The sequence below is a fragment of the Podarcis cretensis genome, assembly GCF_951804945.1.
Source record: "Podarcis cretensis genome assembly, chromosome: 11".
Taxonomy (NCBI): Eukaryota; Metazoa; Chordata; class Lepidosauria; order Squamata; family Lacertidae; genus Podarcis; species Podarcis cretensis.
This window is the reverse complement of record NC_137180.1, coordinates 39,248,611-39,268,376: the sequence shown is the minus strand read 5'-3', so window position 1 is coordinate 39,268,376 and position 19,766 is coordinate 39,248,611. Positions and strand designations below refer to the sequence as shown.

Below are 19,766 nucleotides of genomic sequence, written 5' to 3'. Positions count from 1 at the left end.
CGTTGCTCGGTCCCTGCTCCTGCCAACCTAACAGTTTGAAAGCACGTCAAAGTGCAAGTAGATAAATAGGTACCGTTCTGGCGGGAAGGTAAACGGTGTTTCCGTGTGCTGCTCTGGTTCGCCAGAAGTGGCTTAGTCATGCTGACCACATGACACGGAAGCTGTACGCCGGCTCCCTTGGCCAATAAAGCGAGATGAGCGCCGCAACCCCAGAGTCGGTCACGACTGGACCTAATGGTCAGGGGTCCCTTTACCTTTACCTTTTATGACTGTAATTAAGTTTTGTTTACTATAATTTGGATCTAGACCCATCTGAAGGGAAATTGATGGGCATGTCTTAAATTCAACCTATCATTGCTGTGGGGGAGGCAGTGGAAAAGAAAATGGAAGAAATTTGTCTCCAGGTTTTATTCAGTCTCTTTAACAAAATTTGACTTTGCTTAGTATCCGAAGGGTTTCCTGGGTTTGTCCATATAACTGTTGATGGAATGTTGGTGTATTTACTTTATAATTCCAGTATAAATGTGTATTCTTAGTACCTTTGCTTCAGGATGTTCACATGCTTAATTTTTGTAAAAATCCTTATGCCTTTATCAGTGTCTGTCTATTGTGAACCAAATACTTTTGGAGTCATCTTGATGTGTGCACACCAGATTGAAAACCATTCTCATGCTAGCCATCCCTATCTGATTATGGTGGGTGTTCTTTCCAGCCCAAGTATGAACACTCATATAATGGAAGTAGTATATAATAATAATAATAATAATTTATTATTTATACCCCGCCCATCTGGCTGAGTTTCCCCAGCCACTCTGGGCGGCTCCCAATCAGTGTTAAAAACAGTACAGCATTACATATTAAAAACTTCCCTGAACAGGGCTGCCTTAAGATGTCTTCTGAATGTCAGGTAATTCTTTTTTTTTTTTTAATAATTTTTATTCGTTTTTCAAACAGATAATAAAAACAAAACAAGACAAACAGAAGAAAAACAAGAAAATCAAAGCACACAAAACAATTAGAACAATATAGCTTCAAAATCATCATTTCATACCCTTCTTTCTTTTGACTTCCCCATACCTCCCCATCCCTGCATCCTTGTTTAGTGATTCTTTAGCAACCCTTAAGTCAATTGTCTTAATTCCCTTTCATAAAGTTTCCTTTAGTTTTTTAGTTACTGCTGCAGTTCTTTACCTCTTACCCCCTGACATCTTAACATTCCTCAATTTTGCAATTGTTTTTAAGATATATTTTAAATTTCTTCCAGTCCTCTTCCACTGTCTCTTTCCCCTGGTCGCGGATTCTGCCCGTCATCTCAGCCAGTCCCATAAAGTCCATCACCTTTGTTTGCCATTCTTCCAGAGTAGGTAGTTCTTGCATCTTCCAATACTTTGCCAGTAGAATTCTTGCTGCTGTAGTAGCATACATAAAGAAAATCCTATCCTTTTTTAACACCAATTGGCCAACCATGCCCAAGAGAAAAGCCTCTGGTTTCTTAGGAAAAGTCCACTTAAGGACCTTCTTAATTTCATTATAGATCATTTCCCAGAAAGCTTTAACCTTTGGGCAGGTCCACCAAAGGTGGTAAAAAGTGCCTTCAGTCTCATTACATTTCCAACACTTATTGTTAGGCAAGTGGTAAATTTTTGCAAGCTTGACTGGGGTCATGTACCACCGATAGATCATTTTCATAATATTTTCTTTTAAAGCATTACATGCAGTAAATTTAATAATGTCAGGTAATTCTTTATCTCTTTGACATCTGATGGGAGGGCGTTCCACAGGGCGGGTGCCACTACCGAGAAGGCCCTCTGTCTGGTTCCCTGTAGCAGGCCCCGCCCCCTAGGCCGGATGGAGTTGGCAGGAGAGGGAGCAGTCCTCCCAACACTCACGCAAGCAGCAGCAGCAGCAGCCGTCTGTGAAGCAGCTCTTGAAATGGTATCAGAAGAATAATCTTCATGACAACTCATTAGTATATTTGAAAGAATCCTCTTTTGAGTTAGGAATTAAATACTTGTTCACAAGAGTTTGTCCTGTAAACCTAAAAAGAGATGCAGAGCCCATTTTTGAAGCATGAAATGCAATTGATTTAGTTGGCGGATAGACTGTTAAATCCCTAAGCAATTTTTAATGACACACTCTAATCAATTGATATCAAGCCTAATAGCCTGATGACAGCTTCCAAAAAAATCAATCATTGCTTTAACCTCAGCTGTACTGATAAGGCAAATCAAATAGCTTTCTCTTTTTCCTTTTGAAATTAATTTGACCAGAAATCATGAACTCTGATAAAGATGTGTGACTATGGTTAAGGGGCAAGTTGGTTCCTCTTTCTCTTCTTTGATACTTAGTCCACATTGCCTAAATACAGGAATCTGGAAATGGGGAAAGATGATTTCTTATCATCTGGCATTGTGGTATCACTATTGCTGTGGCAATAGTCAAGCAATAAAAACTTAATATTCAGCTCCTTGCAGTCTTGAACTGGAATAAAATGGAAATGATCAGAGTAAACAAGTGGAAACAGAGTGTGAAATTATGCATGATGAGGGGGAGAAATAATATTTGTATCTACTACTTCATCTCCTTAGCATAGGTTAACTGTTTAACCGATGACTGTATTTTATGAGGTATTAATACTATGAATATTAATATTTTAAAAGCTTTGAAATATATAGGTAGAGCATACATTCTGGGAAGCTAAACAACTTTGCATTAATGTTTTTAGAATAAATACCAGTGTTGATTGGAAAGCTGCCATACATCTCTCGTGTTCTGCCTCCCCCCCCCACACCTTTGATGTCATTGAAACGATGAGAGCCAGACTTTGTTGTGCTGCTTGAGTGACCAGCTATGCTTCGTTTTTCCCTCTATCGGCTTTTGCCTTCTCTTGAGGTGTCACTGCTGATTAACTCAGACATTTTGACCTCACACTTCCTCTCAAAAGCTTGACCTATAGTCTGTGCTTAAAACAGTTTGCTGTTAGCACAGGATGCCTGGGTTATTGTTTTCGGAGCGTAGCAGTGCTCTTGCAGGATTTCCTCTGTTGAATAGCTGCTCCTGCCTAGATAAACGTGCTAGGTGTCTGGAGCCCACTTGCTGCTTTGTAACACAGTACTGCAAGCATTCATGAGCTCAGAAGTTACTGAGAGAATAACTGGCCGTAGTCAGCTGACTATTCCTCTCCAATCAGATAAGCTGTGATGTAAGTGTTTAGCAGCTGCTAGGATCTGAATTAAGTGTGCCGAAGTCTGAGATAGTACAGCATGGCTATATTGTTGTGGAAGGAATGAGGGAAGCAATGGACGAGTCCAGCATTCTGAGGAGACGAGGGCTTCAGGTAGGTTACCTAGTTCATGAGTTATGCTTTCTCAGTGAGGAATTGTGTTGTAAAAGTTTGATTTGCATTCATGTATTATGCAAAAACCTAGGGATAATTTTAAAGTGTTGGGTGTCATGCCACAAGTACAGCATGATAAATGGCTCATCAAAGAATTCCTTGTCAGAAAACTGTCTGCCATCCTTCCCCAGGAGGGGTGAAAAATAATTCTCTCTAGCAACATTTCCTTGAGGAAAGAAGTTTGATTTTTAAAATAAGCTGACACTAAAGAGCTACAAATGTGATATTTAGTAGCATTATGATGACTGATATGTGCAAAAATAACTTTAAGTGTGGAACCATTTAGCATTCAAATAAATGTTGGTAACTATTAAAGGTTTATTCTCAGAATTAAATAGCATACATGGGTACTGAGGTTTTTTTTCACTGCAAGTTTGAAACTTGTAGTATTATGTTTTAGGAATAAAGCACAAAGTTATGCTAGAGTGTGATTGATTTCCGGTTCATAGGTGGATGTGTTATCGTTTTTGTTGTAAAAATGGGTGGGGGGGGGACCATACTACTGGGACCTTTTTTTTTTGGGGGGGGGAATATGAACAAAACTATGGCAATCATTGAATACATTGCCAAAATAAATAACTTCAGAATACTTGTCCTATCACTAAAGGTTTCAAAGTTACTATATTTTTCTGTTCAGGCATGTTAATACCTTTGTTGTCTGGACTTGTGAGTGGCAATTTTTTTAAAAAAACACATTGATGGATTAAGCACAATCACATCAATATTTTATATGAACCAACATTTTATATATGAATTTTAAACAAAGTAATGCAAATTTTACAACTGAAGGTGGGTGTACCAATACTTTTAAACTTCATTGTTGCAGTCTATTGTTTAGGAATGAATATGCTTTGGTCATTCATCTTTGACTAAACTTCCTTCCTCATGTTTGCTATACAACCCCATTGTTTCAGTATGTAGTGCAGAGGGGCTTTAAATGGCAGCTTTGTATATTTTTAGAGTGCTGGGAGTTTTGTAAACTCTTCAGCTCTTAAAGATGCTTTGTTAACTGTTCAGTGTTATAAAGTGTAGTGGTTTTCATGTACCAACAATACCATATTACATTACAAACTATCAATGCTAGATAACTTGAGCTGTTTGAGGCATTTTGAGAAAATAGCTTTCTGGACTCTGGAGCCTTTAAAAAAATAATATTGTTTCCTTTGTTTTCATTGATACTATTGGAAAAATCATAGTTTATAATAAAGACCCTCATGTTGAACTCATGTATCCTAAAACATTGGAATGACTGTGGCTAAAGTGAACCATTCTTGTTATTGTTGCTGCAAGTATAAACAAATTTCTTGAATATAGGATTTAAAAAGCCAAAGTTGTTACATTTTTAGTAAATATAGTGCTTGCATAAAACCAATCAGGTTTTTTTATTGTAAAGGACATTTCTATCTTCAATAAAAATCAAGCAATTTCTCAAAAAATACACCACCACACTCTTCGGCTATTAACTTCTGTAGCATGCTTTCAAAAAGTTTTAAACAATCCGTATACTTCTCCCCCTCTTTTATTGAAAATTAAGGTGTCAAAATCTAGCAAGTATCATGCCTAGAGGGAAGACCTATTCTCCACTTTACCAGTATGCATTTAGTACTTGTTAAAGGACAATATTTTATTGTTATTCACCTTTTCTTTATGCATTGCACTCTGTCTTTCTACCATTGTGCTTGTATGATTGTATGAAAAATATGAGTCCTTAAAGCATCAATTAGCATTGTTGACACGTGGCTAGGTTTGCTGATGTCACTGTGCCTTATGGTCTCACTTATTAAAGAGCACCTCTACACTGAGGTGTATCAGTTACTGTATTCTCCTCTGTGAGGGTTCTTAACACTCCATAAAAGCTTTCATAAGACTATATCTGATTCAGAATAAAATTATTGCAGATATTGATGTCTGTGTTAACTTAGAAGACATGGGTACATTTTTTCTCTCCTGATGTGTGAAGGAACATGAATTTTGGGACGAGGATTGGCTGAGGGACAGAGACCTTCCTAATGTATGTAGATATCTGGCATACAGTGCATTTCAAACTATTCAGCAGAGAGGCAGCTGAGGGGCACATATTGTACCTATATGTAGCAGACAATCTGTGGCAGTATCTTTTTTAAAGAACAGAATTTCATAGCAATGTAGGTGGCAAAACACACCCACCTACCCTTGTTTTGCTGATGCATCTGTGTATGGTGCTGTCTAGTGGAACTGTCATGTCTGATAAATGGCCCTGTAGACTTGATTGTTTCAGCTGATCTCAACTCCTGGTGCAAGGTATATCCTCAACATCATAATATTTTGTATGTGATCTGAAGAGAAACCAGAGTATATTTGTTATATGCTACTTACCTGGCAGGGGAGATACTGTGATCACAGTATTTTATATGCATTAGCCTTTGATGTGGGAGTGTGATATTGAGGCATCCTTTTATAGCTTGTTGGTTAAATACACCTTGAGTCATGAGGAGGCCCAAACATTTTATATAGTTTGTAGAATTGATACTTGTCTCTTTTATCATCTAGCATATCTCTTCAAGGGACAGTGACTTGGAATGCTTTTCATAGGAAACAGTATCTGATTAATTCTGATATAGCTATTATCATCATTTATGCTGTTATGCCCTCCTATTAGAACTTCCCATAAGACTTTGGATGGCATAAAATATGGCACTGTTGACAGAGACAGATGATGTGGGGAGTTCTACAGTTAGGGGCTGCCACAGAGAATGCCCCCTCCTGGACCATCACCCCCCCCCCCCCGAGCTTTTAAGAGTGATAGAACAACTAAGGGTGCTGCTTCTGCCAATCTTGGCCCCAGAGAGGGTCTGTAGGGAAGGAGGCGATCTTTCAGGTATTTGGGGGCATGAGTCATTTAGAGCTTTAAACAATAACTTGAGCACCTTGAATCATAGAATCATAGAATAGAATCATAGAATCATAGAATTGGAAGAGACCACAAGGGCCATCGAGTCCAACCCCCTGCCAAGCAGGAAACACCATCAGAGCACTCCTGACATATGGTTGTCAAGCCTCTGCTTAAAGACCTCCAAAGAAGGAGACTCCACCACACTCCTTGGCAGCAAATTCCACTGTCGAACAGCTCTTACTGTCAGGAAGTTCTTCCTAATGTTTAGGTGGAATCTTTTTTCTTGTAGTTTGGAACCATTGCTCCGTGTCCGCTTCTCTGGAGCAGCAGAAAACAACCTTTCTCCCTCCTCTATGTGACATCCTTTTATATATTTGAACATGGCTATCATATCACCCCTTAACCTCCTCTTCTCCAGACTAAACATGCCCAGCTCCCTCAGCCGTTCCTCATAAATTGAATTTGGGTTGGAAGTGAACTGGCAACCAGTGCAGCTGTTACATGAGATATGAAAGGAACCCCATCCAGTAATCTGCTTGCTGCATTTTGGAACAAAATGTTTCTGAGCCATCTTCAAGGGTAGCCACACATAGAATGCATTATAATAATCCAATCTGGAAGTTACTAGAGCATGGAGTACAGTGGCCAAGTCATCTAGGGAAGGTGAATGGTGGGACATTCATGGCAGACAAAAGGAAGTACTTCTTCACACAGTGCATAAGTATATTATGGAATTCAGTTCCTCAAATTGGTGGCTGTTGCCACATCTTGGTGAGTTTTAAAAGGGAATTAGAAAAATGCATGTTCTCAGTGACTAGGAATCATGATGGCTGTATGCCTTTGAGTAACGGTTGCTGGATGGAACAACAGCGGAAGTGAGCTATTGTCCTCATGTACTTATGGACTTTCCATAGGTATCTCATTGTCTACTGTAGAACAGGATATTGGACTTGGTAGGCTTTTGGTCTGATCCAGCAGAACTTTTCTTATGTTCTTAACTGTTTAGGATCAAGATATCTGAAGAGGCTGTTTGCTTTCACATAATCTGCTACCCAGTTTTATGTTGTTAATACATTTATTTGTTTATACCTTGTCTTGCAGTGAAATGTACTGGGTTGGCTTACAAACTTTAACTCAAGACCACATCATAATATGGAATTTCATTCACCTTCTGAAACCTTGTTCCGCATCTCATTGTCTTCTAAGGTGCAACTGGCTGTGATTTTTACTCCGTCTATTGTGATTGGGTATATTTGGTTGTGTTTTGTCAAGTTCTGTGCTTTTTCTTAAATTATTAGAATTTTATTGTAATTTTTAAAACAAAATTTTTATATACATTCTATCCCACAAAGCCATCCTGTCAGCACAAGAACTTCTAGAAAGACTGAGATTACAGAATTAGGACTTACTAGTAGTTGAACTGTAGAAGTGTTCCAGTTCATTTATAGAAACCATAATACAGTGGTACCTCAGGTTAAGTACTTAATTCGTTCTGGAGGTCCGTACTTAACCTGAAACTGTTCTTAACCTGAAGCACCACTTTAGCTAATGGGGCCTCCTGCTGCTGCCGCGCCGCCGGAGCACAATTTCTGTTCTCATCCTGAAGCAAAGTTCTTAACCCGAGGCACTATTTCTGGGTTAGCAGAGTCTGTAACCTGAAGCGTATGTAACCTGAAGCGTATGTAACCCGAGGTACCACTGTATAGACAGAGGCATAAGGGGAAATGGCTGATCATAAGGTGTGGTTCTGGTAAACTTCGAGATCTCATAGAATCATAGAATTGTAGAACTGGAAGGGATCCTGAGGGTCATTTATTCCAACCCCCTTCACTGTCCCTGGGTGGGCTGGAACCCTCAACTTGCTGGTTAACAGTCAGACCCACTGTGCTACTGGGGTGCAGGGTTCAGTGTATATCACCCATGGTGCATTGGGAGTGTGGGGAAAAATTAAATTGGAGACAACTGTAGAATGGAGAGGAGAGCAGTGAAAGAGAAGAAAATGATGACAGCATAAAGGATTTGATAAATACAAAAGGGATTGTAAATTGCTTATAATTTTATGTAAATTTAGTTAGTGGACAGCTTAATATGTCCTTAAAAAGTATTCAAAGGTCTGTCAATTGAACCTTTCAGTTTCAGGGTATACCTTCTACACCAAGGAACATAATTTTCATTCTGAGAGGACTACTGGTTCTGTTGAAGACCAATTTCAGCCTAAAATGTTTGTCAGCCTCTGTGGCAGGGCTTTCCCCCATAACCAGTTCAAGAAGACAGGGCACCAGGATATTGCATTGCATGCTCCCAACCTTACTAAATCACAAGGTGGCTAACACCAAAGCAGATGTCAAGTCTGCCTCTTTGTCTGGAACAGGAAATGGTGGCTATAGAAGCCACTGCTGCAAAGCAGTGAGAGCAACAGAGATAGTAATTGCTGTCCAGAAGAGGAGGCCCTCAGCTGCTCCATGATGGTGATAGTGCTGCAGAGTTGCTAAGCAGTAGAAGCCCTCTGCGGTCTTGGTTACTAGGTGTGCAGCCCATTTTTCCAGCCAGCCCTTGAAAGCTCTTCTCCTCTGCCTATGTTGTGTAGCTCCTAAAGGCAGAAACCTTCCATCTTGCCTCTTTCAGAATCTGTGTGGCACAAAATACCTGTGGGGGCAGCCTTAATGCCACTATAGAAACTCCAGTGAAATCCCAATAAGGAATAGTGCTTGTGCACACCAGGACTCAATAAATATGGAGACTGCAGATCAGGGTTTGTGCAAAAATTCCAACCCTCACTCAATTGCTGAGTGAGTCAGTTGGGTTGCAACTAATTTTTATATTGACAAGCCACAAACATTGTCTTCAGTTAGAGAAAGTTAGGAAAAGAGAGAAGGTCTGTGCAAGCAAAAGCAGCACCCACCACTGCCCGTGTTCCTGACAGCCTCAGCAGAAATTTATATGCTATTGCAGTTACAATTGTGATAGTTGTAGTTACAGCGGCAAATTCCCCGGTCAAGGCAGTTCAATACAGGGGAAGCTAAGGCCGTTTGGCCTACTGATCTCTCATCACGAGAGCAAGCCAGCCCAGTGAAGGAGGCCAGCAGAAGAGGGCGCTGCTGCCTGGCACTGGCTGCTGCACAGATGCCTCTCTGAGACAGTGCTTTCGTGGTTTGGAGAGGGCAAGCTCTTCTTCTGGATGAAGTTCAAAGGGAAGCAATCTAGGCCTTTTACTTTTGTTCTTCCAAAGAACTTTTCCAGGTGAAGGAACCATTAGGGGATTTAATCATTTATAGTACATTTGGGCATATTTCTGTTCTCACAGAAAGTATGATCAAACTGCAGATTCAGGTTGTAATCAAATGAGTCATTTGAGTGGGTGAGGGAACCATGTAAGGAGCTGGAACTCCCAACAGCCAACAAGACAAGCTGTTTGAAAACTCAGAGGAAATTGCATGGTATGTGGAGTATCCCTAGGTGTACACAGATAGTTCCTTTTCATTGTAATCCAGTCCCCCTGCCCCACCACCCCCTGTGTGTGAAACAGAGAGAAAATAAGTACTCAAAGTGTCAGTGAAATCAAATAAAGATTGCTTACAAAATTGCTTATCGAAAGAAACTCATAACAAGTACAAAAAATATAAACAACAGTCTAGATTGAGTTCTGACCTAATTTTTAGCATTCCTGGTCTCAGAAATCTAGGGTAATTAATCTAGGGTGGGAAAGGAAGCTCTGCATCCTGTTGCTCATAGTGAAATGATTTTTCTTTGGTAAGGGCCTGGAAGTACACAAATGAGTTGAAACATTACTATATGTATTAATGAAAAACAATGCTTTATATATGAGGAAGTGAGATAGTAGAAAATTCCAGAGACTTTGTGTGGGATTGTTCCTTTTGTTGATTTAATTGATTATTCAGAAATTAGACGTCCTAATCAGTATTTACCACAGTAATTGCATGGTAATGAAAAAAATAATGGTACAGAAAAGAAAACTTGCTCATTAGACCATTTTTTTAAAAAAAAGAATAAAGAGCATTTTTAGTATATACTAAATGGATCAGAATGGAGCTAAACACTGTTTCCCCCTAGGGACAGAGGTCTTGTTTCATATATTCCACATGGATTTTTGTTGTTGTTCTTATAATGGGCTATACACCATTAATACTCTTAATATTCTCAGTTATGCACTTGAGCATACAAAAGTTTGATTGCACATTCTGAAACCATAGCTGCATGTAATCTAATATTTTTATAGTAGGTCAGAAGTTCAGTTTTCACTGTTTTGTAGTTTTTAGATGCATTTTACAGGTTTAGTTGAGTACTGTTCTGGATGCTAAACATCTTTATTCTGTCATAACAATAGGAAACTTCTGCATTGTTCTTATAATGCTTAAATGAAGCACATCAATAGCTGTTGTGCACATTTCTAAAACAGAATAATGCAGTGGCTTTCAGATGACATACCTTTTGACCTCATTTTCATCTCCACACAATTTAAATCCACAATTTTGGCAAACAGGAGTCAAAATGCCTATTTCCCCAGTGAGGTGAATGTAGCTTCCTCCCTTGTTTGGAATGCCATGTATCTATTTATTTACCTATCTGTTTATAAAAAAAAAGTATTATACAATGCTGTATCATAAAAATATACTGCAACAATATAAAAGCACAAAACCAGTATATTATTTTGCCTATCCTGCCACACATGCTTTACGGGGGAGCTAAAAATTAAAAATGCTGCATGTATGCTCATGGACATTTCTCACCTTAACCCTTAGCTCTGAAGAGGCAGGTGGAAATGAGTTGCAGGGAACCAACGAACCAGCTCTCTGCACAGCCAGGTTCAGCTGCAAACAGGAAGAATGTATTTCTTGAGAACGTGATCCTTATCAGAAGCTTGTACATCAGAACAAAACACTATGATTGTGTTTCTATACTGGGCTCACTGCTCAAATTATTTTCTGATTAGGTGATGCTTCTATTGGCATAACAGAGAGCAGTGTATTTGCTTGCTTTGTCTGATGTTTTCAAGCCATTTATCTATCATTATGTGTTTGCCCAGCTATCTCAAAGGCTCTTTATTTGTAACAGTCAATTGTACTATTATTAAAGCTATATTAAGCTTCACAAAAGAGTTAACACTGTTTCCCATGGGTTCACTCCTTCTGTAGTCTAGTGGCCTCGTGTAGCAGAAAAAAGAGCTGCTACATTAATAGCTGGAGCGTTTGGCATTTGGCCAAACTAAATGTCTACAGCTTGTATCGTACTTCTCATTAATGCCTTTTGATAATTGCACCAACATTTCTTGATAATGTGTACAATATGTTACAAAGCTGACGGTTTGGTGTTCTGTTTGAAAGGAAAACCATAAACTTAATGTTCCTTCATGTCAAATCCTTTAGCAAGCAATATGTCTCTATAGAGGTATCCAAGGATGGTTTGAATCCAGTTCCATTGCATTTTTGGACCTGTACCAAGCACCATTTTCACGGTCCTCTGAATGCTAGTTAGCTGTACTTTCCAAATCAGCCAACCTGTTCCTTAGAATATCAATATTTGATGTTTTCAGTATTTGGATATGGACCAATATTCATTCTTATTATTTTTCATAGAAGATACCTAAATTGTGCGTGGCAGGTTCTCAAATTGAATTGGACAAATTTAAAAGTAATTGCTTCTGTTCCTACCTTCCAGACAAGACTATTACTTTATTAATGTTTGACAATATGGTAAAAGTATATCTCTCATCTAATTGCATGAATATGTTTCTAAGAATAATTGTCCTTCTGCCTCCTTTGATATTTTTTCTTAACAATACTATATATTTTCATTAAGATTATGACCTAATCTATTTGACCACCGAATTTTCAGATACATTTTAACATTGATATAAACACTTGTTTCTTGCATAAATTAAGGAAAGTTTCTACTCATATGATATGTCATGTTCATGCCACTTCCCATAGAATAGAACTATAGTTTGTCAGATTGTGGCAGTGCCAATTATCTGTCTTAGTAATAAAATGACCTTTGGGAAATGCACTTATTGAAGGATAATTTCTTTTGAGCTATTATCTCTCCAGACAGCTTTGTTAACGCATCAAATGAATTACTGCATAGAAAACATTTTTTCTGTAAACTTGATGGTGAAGAGACTGTATGTTTATCAGTGACTTGATAATTATATATAACATAGGATGTGTTGAATTTTTACACTTTCAAATTCCAAAAATGAGGGGTGCTAAAAAGTTGTAACATGACTTGGGAATTCAGAACATATTTTGGTTAGTTTTGCAGGGTAAATAACTACATAAAAATATTGAGATTTTTATGTTTTTGTGAAAGTGCCAGTAACTTCAAACTGGTCTTATTAAAAAGAAAATTGTGGAGAATATGTGTGTAAAATTGCATAAAATAATTAAAAATGATGCCGAGTTCTTGTAGTTAATGTTATATATCAATATTTTTCTTATTTTTTTATATTATACATATTTTATATATTGTTAATTGCAAAAAGGAAGCTCACATTAACTGTATATACCTTATTGAAATGAAAATCCCTGTGAAGGAAATTGTTTTCATTAAAAGTCAGAGTGAAAGAGGACTAGTTCTACTGGACCACATCTGATTGGCTTGCCAGATCTTCCTGAGCATAACAGACAAGTCAAAAAGAGGAGGTGGCAAGAAGGCGAGAGAAGAAGTCTTACTCAATATAAGCAGAACAGTAAGCAGGATGCTTCAATATCATCAATTGAAATATTTTCTCTGCTGATGAAAATGAATAATAAATGGCTGGTGCCCAAGATGGAAATGTGGGAAGTTAAGAATTGACATTAGGAAAACCAAGTACATCTTCCAATTCTAAAAAAAAGACAGATTACATCACAATAGAAATACATAACGTTGTTCTGCAGAGCACCAGACACGGTGTTGGCCTGTGTGCCACAGCTGCCATCACTACTGCCACCTTTATGGATGCTGGCTTGATCACTGAAGAGGACAAGAGGCTTATAGTTGATCATAATAAAGGCAAGAGGGCCCAAGAAAACGTTATGAAATCCCTGGATCAGGAATTTGACAATCTTTGCCAGAAGGGTGAACAGGACTGCATCTTTTTTGATGGCCATGAAAATACAACTAAAGTTATTCTGAAAGCAGACAATGCGGATCAGCGGTTCCCCCAGCATCATCAGAGAACAGCATTATTCTGTGTGCAGTGAGCCAGGTGAAAGATATCTCCACCTCTGCACTCTGGAGAAAGGCCCAAAGAGAGAAAAACTATGTAACTGAGGTTATTGTTCATAATTTGTAGATTTCATGAATAAGGGCATTGGTAAGAGGCTGTAGGCCATTGGAGTTGATGCTATAAATGTTAACACTGGCTGGAAGGGTGGTATCATGCATTGGGTAGAGGTCAAGATTGGTCGTAAGCTGATTTGGTTGGTTTGTGTCTTCCACCCCTATGACACTTGATCACAACACTTGATGGGAAGACCTTGTCTAACAGCAAGTGGACAGATAACATTGGCAAGATGCTAGACACTGCTACATAACTTTACATTGATCCTTGGCTGGGCTGTTGAAGTTGTCTAGGACCACAGGCCTGGACTCCTTCAACACCACACTGGAGACAACTCAGCCAGCTCAGTGATGGAGGCCATTGGGTAGCAGGTTGGCCAGTATACCAAGAGTATTGTCGACCTGTTTTCAGGACCTCATGTCAGAATCCGGCCCTCCAGGCCAGCTCCCAAGTGTAGTATGTACTCCTATGAATTTTGATAATGCCTCTAGTCTGGTTAGGTGTTATACTGTGAACCCAGGTGTTCAGAGCTGTGCCAGATCAGGGACTGACTGGATGAAGAAGAGTGGTGGGAAGCACCAGCCGGGGAACCCCAGAGGAGGAAGGCTCAGAGCCAGGGGATTGGTGGTAGGACATGTAGGAGAGTTCAGAGGGAGAAGATTGGGAGGAGGAGATGAATGCTGAAGGGGCAACAGGGTTTACTGAGCAGAAAGGGCCTGTGACAGGGATCAGTTCAGACTCAAGGCTGAAGCAGAGGAGCAGGGTCAAGAGGCTGCTGAAGAATCCAGGGGATCTCCCTCTCCTGTTGTGGCAAGCTCTCCTACCCCAAGAATGCTCAGAATAATGAGGAGGGCAGAACAGAGACCAGAAGGGTGCAGACACAGTTTGAGACTGCTTGGGAAACATCTGGGAAAGGAGGAGCCTTGGAAGGGATGGAAGGCAGGCCCCCATTTTAATAAACTGGAATAAATAAATACAAATCTACTGTATAATGAGGACACACAAGATATATTGTGCATATGTGTTTTAAAAACGCTCTGTGTTACGCTCTGAATGCTAGGTTTATTTTAAGAAGTTAAATGAAAGACACAAAGTAGGAATTAAGATACCTTAAATCTCATGTTCTAAGTACTTGATTGATCATGATTCCCTGATTCCCTGTGAATCCTGTATGTATGAGACCCTATCTGCATGCATTTAAAGTGCTGATGTGATATTACAGTAGTTTTAACTTGCTTTCCATATCCACATCATGCTGATTTTTAAAATCTCTTGGATGTCATGAGTGGGTTGGTGTGTGAAGGTGGAGATAGAGCATTTTGCATGTATACCATAGGTAGAATATTATGGAGATACCAAGCAGGATGATACCAACTTAGATCAGAGATGGAAACCTGTGGCCTTCCTGATTCTATTGAACTCCATGTTCCATCAGGTTCAACCAATATGGCCAATGATCAAGGCTGTTGGGAGTTGTAGTCTCCCCCAAATCTGGAGGACTGCAGGTTCCCCACCTCTGCCCTAGACCATTGCAGCCTTAAACTTCACATTTAAAATGTCACTTGATATAAAAAATAACTTTTTAGCACCCCAGTTTTCTAAACATTACAAGGTGCCATGGTTTCTCTTATAAACAAAATTTACTTACCAATAGCACAAGTGTATAAGTAAGTGCAAATGGGTTTAATCCATTAATTTGACATATTTAAAAGGTGTATTGTTTAGGAAATAACTAATTTAATAATTAAAAGTAGTTGTTTTGAATGATGTTGATGTTAAAAGCTATTTTTAATATTAAAAATGTAATTTTTATATATTAAATCTTAGTACATTTTTATCTTGTGCTTTTGACAGTAGTTGTTAATGCCAAGGGTATAATAAAGATTTGATTCAGGGCTACCTATAATAAAATTAATATGGACAGCAGGTGCATTTTTAAAACAACTGTATTTATTAGACATATAGGATATAATCCAACATTGAGCACTGTGAAAATCTGTTGAATTCAGTGAGTTAAGCAAGTGCTTAAATGTCTCCCACTGAAACTAATAGAACGATCACTTTACTATGGATGTGATCCATCCAAAGTTATTACATTGTGTAATTACTGACTCTCTCTATATATATCTTTACATTAATGTTGCAATTGTTTATTGGTTTTTTAGAAACAGAGTGAAAGTACACTTTAGTTAAATAGTCTCCTTCTCCCTTCCCTGGTCATTTTCCATTCCATTCCATCCCTTCCCATGATCCATCTTTCCCCTTTTTGTCCCCCCCCCTTGCCACCTTTTATTCACTGTCAGGAAGGGACACCTCAGAAGAGCCATTTCAGCTCAACAAGACATCGCCAGAGACTAGTGGAACCAGCCACTACAAAAGTGAGTTAATTTAAGTGGAACTTAAATGTGCTAAACAAGGGAAATATTTCAAAGCTTTCATGAACATTACCTTGGTGGATTAGGGGAATGCTATGGACATAGTATATCTTGATTTCAGTAAAGCTTTTGACAGAATCCCCCATGATATTCTTGCAGAGAAGCTGGGTAACATGTGGGTTGGACGAGATGTCTGTTAGGTGGATTTATAGCTGGTTGTCTGACTGAATGAGTGTCATCTGGGAAAAAGTGACAAATGGGCACAGGATTCTGTCCTAGGCCCATTGTTGTTCAACATCTTTAGCCAGTGACTTGGATGAAGGTATTGAGGAGATGCTCATCAAATTTGTAGATGACCCAAAACTGGGAGGGGAAGCCAATGCAGCAGAATACAGAATCTGAATTCAAGATGACCTTAACAGATTGGAGAACTCGGCCCAAACCAGCAAAATGAGAGAGAGAGAGAGAGAGAGAGAGAGAGAGAGAGAGGATTCGTCTGGCATGACTTATTTTTGAAAAACCCACGCTACATCTTAGTAATCACAGCATCCATTTCTAAGTGCTCACAGACAAAGTGTTTTCTGGCATTAATTTCAAGCTCATTGGTCAGTAGTTAACTGGGACTTCTTTTTTCCTCTTTTTGAAGATGGGGAAAACATCTGCCTGCCTGCAGTCCTCGGGGATCTCACCAGTTTTCAAACAATTCTCAAAGGTTATAGACAGATGCCCTGAGATTTCATCTGCAAACTCCTTTAGCATCCTTGGGTGCATCAGGCCCTGGAGATCTGAATTAATTTAAAGGAGCTAGTTGTTTCCTTACCACCTCTTTTTGTATCTTGAGCTGCAGCTCCTTGCTTGCATTGTTTATTCTGTTATCACTAGGTTGGACGCTGTTCTCCTTTTGGACGAAGACAGAGACAAAGTAGGCATTGAGCAGTTCCACCTTCCCGCTGTCACTCAGTAGCATTTCTCAGTCTTCGCCATACAAGGGGAATACCACTTGTTCTTCCTCTTGCTTTAAACATTGCCAAATAAACCTTTTCAATTTATTTTTAACCTCTTTTGCAAACCTGAACTTTGGCCTGCCTGACCTTCTCCCTGCAACTGTTGGCTAGTTGTGTATACTCTTCTTTTGTGATTTCTCCTTTCTTCCATTTCTAATACATTCCCTTCTTACACCTCTGCTTATCTGTAAGCTCCTTATGTAGCCACCCTGGTTTCTTTAGACGTCGCCCATTTTTCTTTCTTGTTAGAATTCCCTGCTTTTGCAACTTCAATATTTCACCTTTAAGAAGCTCCCATCCATCTTGGACTCCCTTCTCTTTGAGAATTTCTGACCATGGGACTTCTCCCGTTAGTTTCTTAAGCTTCTTAAAGTCCAGAGTACATGTCAGACTGTACTCAGCTTTCCTTTTCCTGCAGAAAATGAAACCCAAGAGAGCACAGTCACTTCCTTCCAAGGTTCTTCAGTGCTTCCATTTGGTTGATCAGTTCCTCCTTGTTGGGGAGGACCAGGTCTAAGAGAGGTGATCCCCTTGTTGCTTCTTCCACCTTCTGGCAAATGAATTTGTTGGACTTTATGTTCTTGTAGAATTGGAGTCCCAACCAGCCTTCGAAACTCCCATTCTAGATGTGTTTTGTGACAAGGAATTTCATTAGCGCAAGCAGTTACTGAGTTCTGGGCGCAGTACTGCGCCTAAGATTTCCACTGAAAACTGCAGAGTGGAAGGAAAGGAGGACCTTTTTCTGCCTCCCCACTTTCAGCCACTCTATGAAGACTGGAGAAGAGACCCTCTTAAGAATATTAGGGAGGTAGGCAGCGGAAGCATGGCTTTGGTTTTTTTCTTTGCAGTTTTCAGATGAGGACTAGACCATGTGAAAAATAAATATAAGATTTTAGCTGCAGTTCATTTGTTTTCAGCTTTATATTCTTGTTATAAAAAAGTGTGCCTAGGCATTCGATTTTTGCACCTATAATCTAGGTTTAAGGTGCTATTTAGCTCTTACCTTTCATATTTCAGTTTCTAACACTTGTTCCAACAGATATTGGGGTAGTTGGAAGTCTCCCATGACTATCTTCTTTTTGAATGTTTGGTAATCTCCTCTAGGAAGGCACCATCGAAGTCTCATTTTGTCCAGGAGTTCTATAGCAGACACCCACAGAAAGGTCACTACAGAAAATAGTGATAAAGAGATATTCTAATGTTTTGGAAGTGCTATGAAAGCACCTGGCTGGAATCACAATATCTGTTTCATTGCCTCTTTCTTGAAAATCCACATATATGACCAATTCTGACAAAGCATTTGCAGTGTGTGTGTGTGTGTGTGTGTGCAAAAATAATTTCACCCCCCCCCCCCAGTGCAGACAAACATGGAAATAAGTTCTATGATTACTGCCCTAATTAGCCAGAAACAAGGAAACCAGATAAATGTATTAGGGCAAAAATGACATTATGGAAATATTTTCTTTTCTTTTTTCCTTATTATTTTCTTGGTTTTGTTTGGCTTTTCCTATCTCAGAACTCAGCAGGAGGCTATCTAGATTGTTATATCCCAAATCACGTTTCAAATAGAAATCTTTGCTAGGGAATCTGACCTGGCAGCAATTTACAACTGCAAGATGTTTCCTTGATATCCTTTCTTGAAGGCAGAGCATACATTTGAAGAATATCTTGAGTGGATAAATGGGATTAGTTTTAAGAAGATTTTCACTGCTCTGTATTTCTGCTGTCATGGAAGGGCATTATAAGGTTATAGAGAAGTGTTGGTTACTATGTCTCTATGGATCTGATCACACCAAGAACGACCCATAGTATCGCCTAGATTGCAGTCTCCATCTGGCATGAGTAATAATGGATTGTTCTACTATTAGTTCAGTATTAGTATCCTTCCTTTCAGCTGCACAGATGTTGAAGCAATTATTGAATAATACAAATCTACAAATTTCCTGTCTTGGTTGTGTTCTTGGTTGGCTGCTTGGGGCAACTCAGGTTTTTGTTAGCTGAGGATTTTTGCTATTTAATTGTATGTTGCTACCTTATAAAGTTTGCATATGTACTAAATTGGTATTTACAAATTCACTGTTTCTTGTTTAGCTTGGGATTTTTAGCTAACCAAACTGATTTTGGAAGAGTATTTTGTAAGGTATATTCTTGTTGAGAATTTCATTTGATCAAACTTCAAGAGATATCAAGTTATGAAAGGCTCCACACTATTATTGTGGAGCTCATTTCCCCCCCTAGTGTTAAAATGTTTTAATTAATGGCACGGTGTGCATATTACGAGGGGCATTCGTTAAAGATTTCCCCTGACATACTTCCCGTGGACTGAGACAAACGAAACTGGGCACAGTTATTAGTCCTTCTCTACATAGCTACCAGCAAGAGTCAAACACTTCTCCCATCACTTTATGCAGCTGTGGAGACCTCATCTGTAGAAGTCGGCATTTTGCATGCTTCCATCTGAGCAACATGCGAGTTGTGAACTGGGGCGTTATCCTGCAGGAGAAGGACACCTTTGGTCAGCATACCACGCCTCTCGATTTTGATGGCCTTCCACAATTTCTGTAGTATGTCCCTTGTGGTACCCTTTGCCAGGAAATTCATCATCACTATTCCACGCTGGTCCCAAAAGACCATGAGCATGACCTTGCCCGCTGACAGTTGGACATGTGTCTACTTTGGAGGTAGTGAGGCAGAGTGCTTCCATGTTTGGACTGGGATTTAGTCTCTGGGTCATAATGATGGACCCATGTTTCGTCCTGAGTAATTAGTCTGGCGAAGAAGTCTTCATGGTTTTTGTGACACATGGCCATGTGACTCGTTCCTGCTTCTGAAAAGG

General features: G+C 39.3%; 1 protein-coding gene across 6 annotated transcripts in view; it reads left to right on the top strand.

Moving 5' to 3' along the window:
• MAST4 (microtubule associated serine/threonine kinase family member 4) overlaps nt 1-19,766 on the top strand; it is a gene marked incomplete at its 5' end in the record, with an annotated part of 204,094 nt that overhangs the window by 49,749 nt on the left and 134,579 nt on the right. For 3 of the 6 annotated variants that reach the window (XM_079995266.1, XM_079995267.1, XM_079995263.1), the window contains one exon: nt 15,855-15,929. The exons of the other annotated variants lie outside the window; for them this stretch is intronic. In XM_079995266.1, the coding sequence (XP_079851392.1) occupies nt 15,855-15,929 (75 nt within the window). The remainder of the gene's footprint in view (nt 1-15,854; nt 15,930-19,766) is intronic. 6 annotated transcript variants of the gene reach the window in all.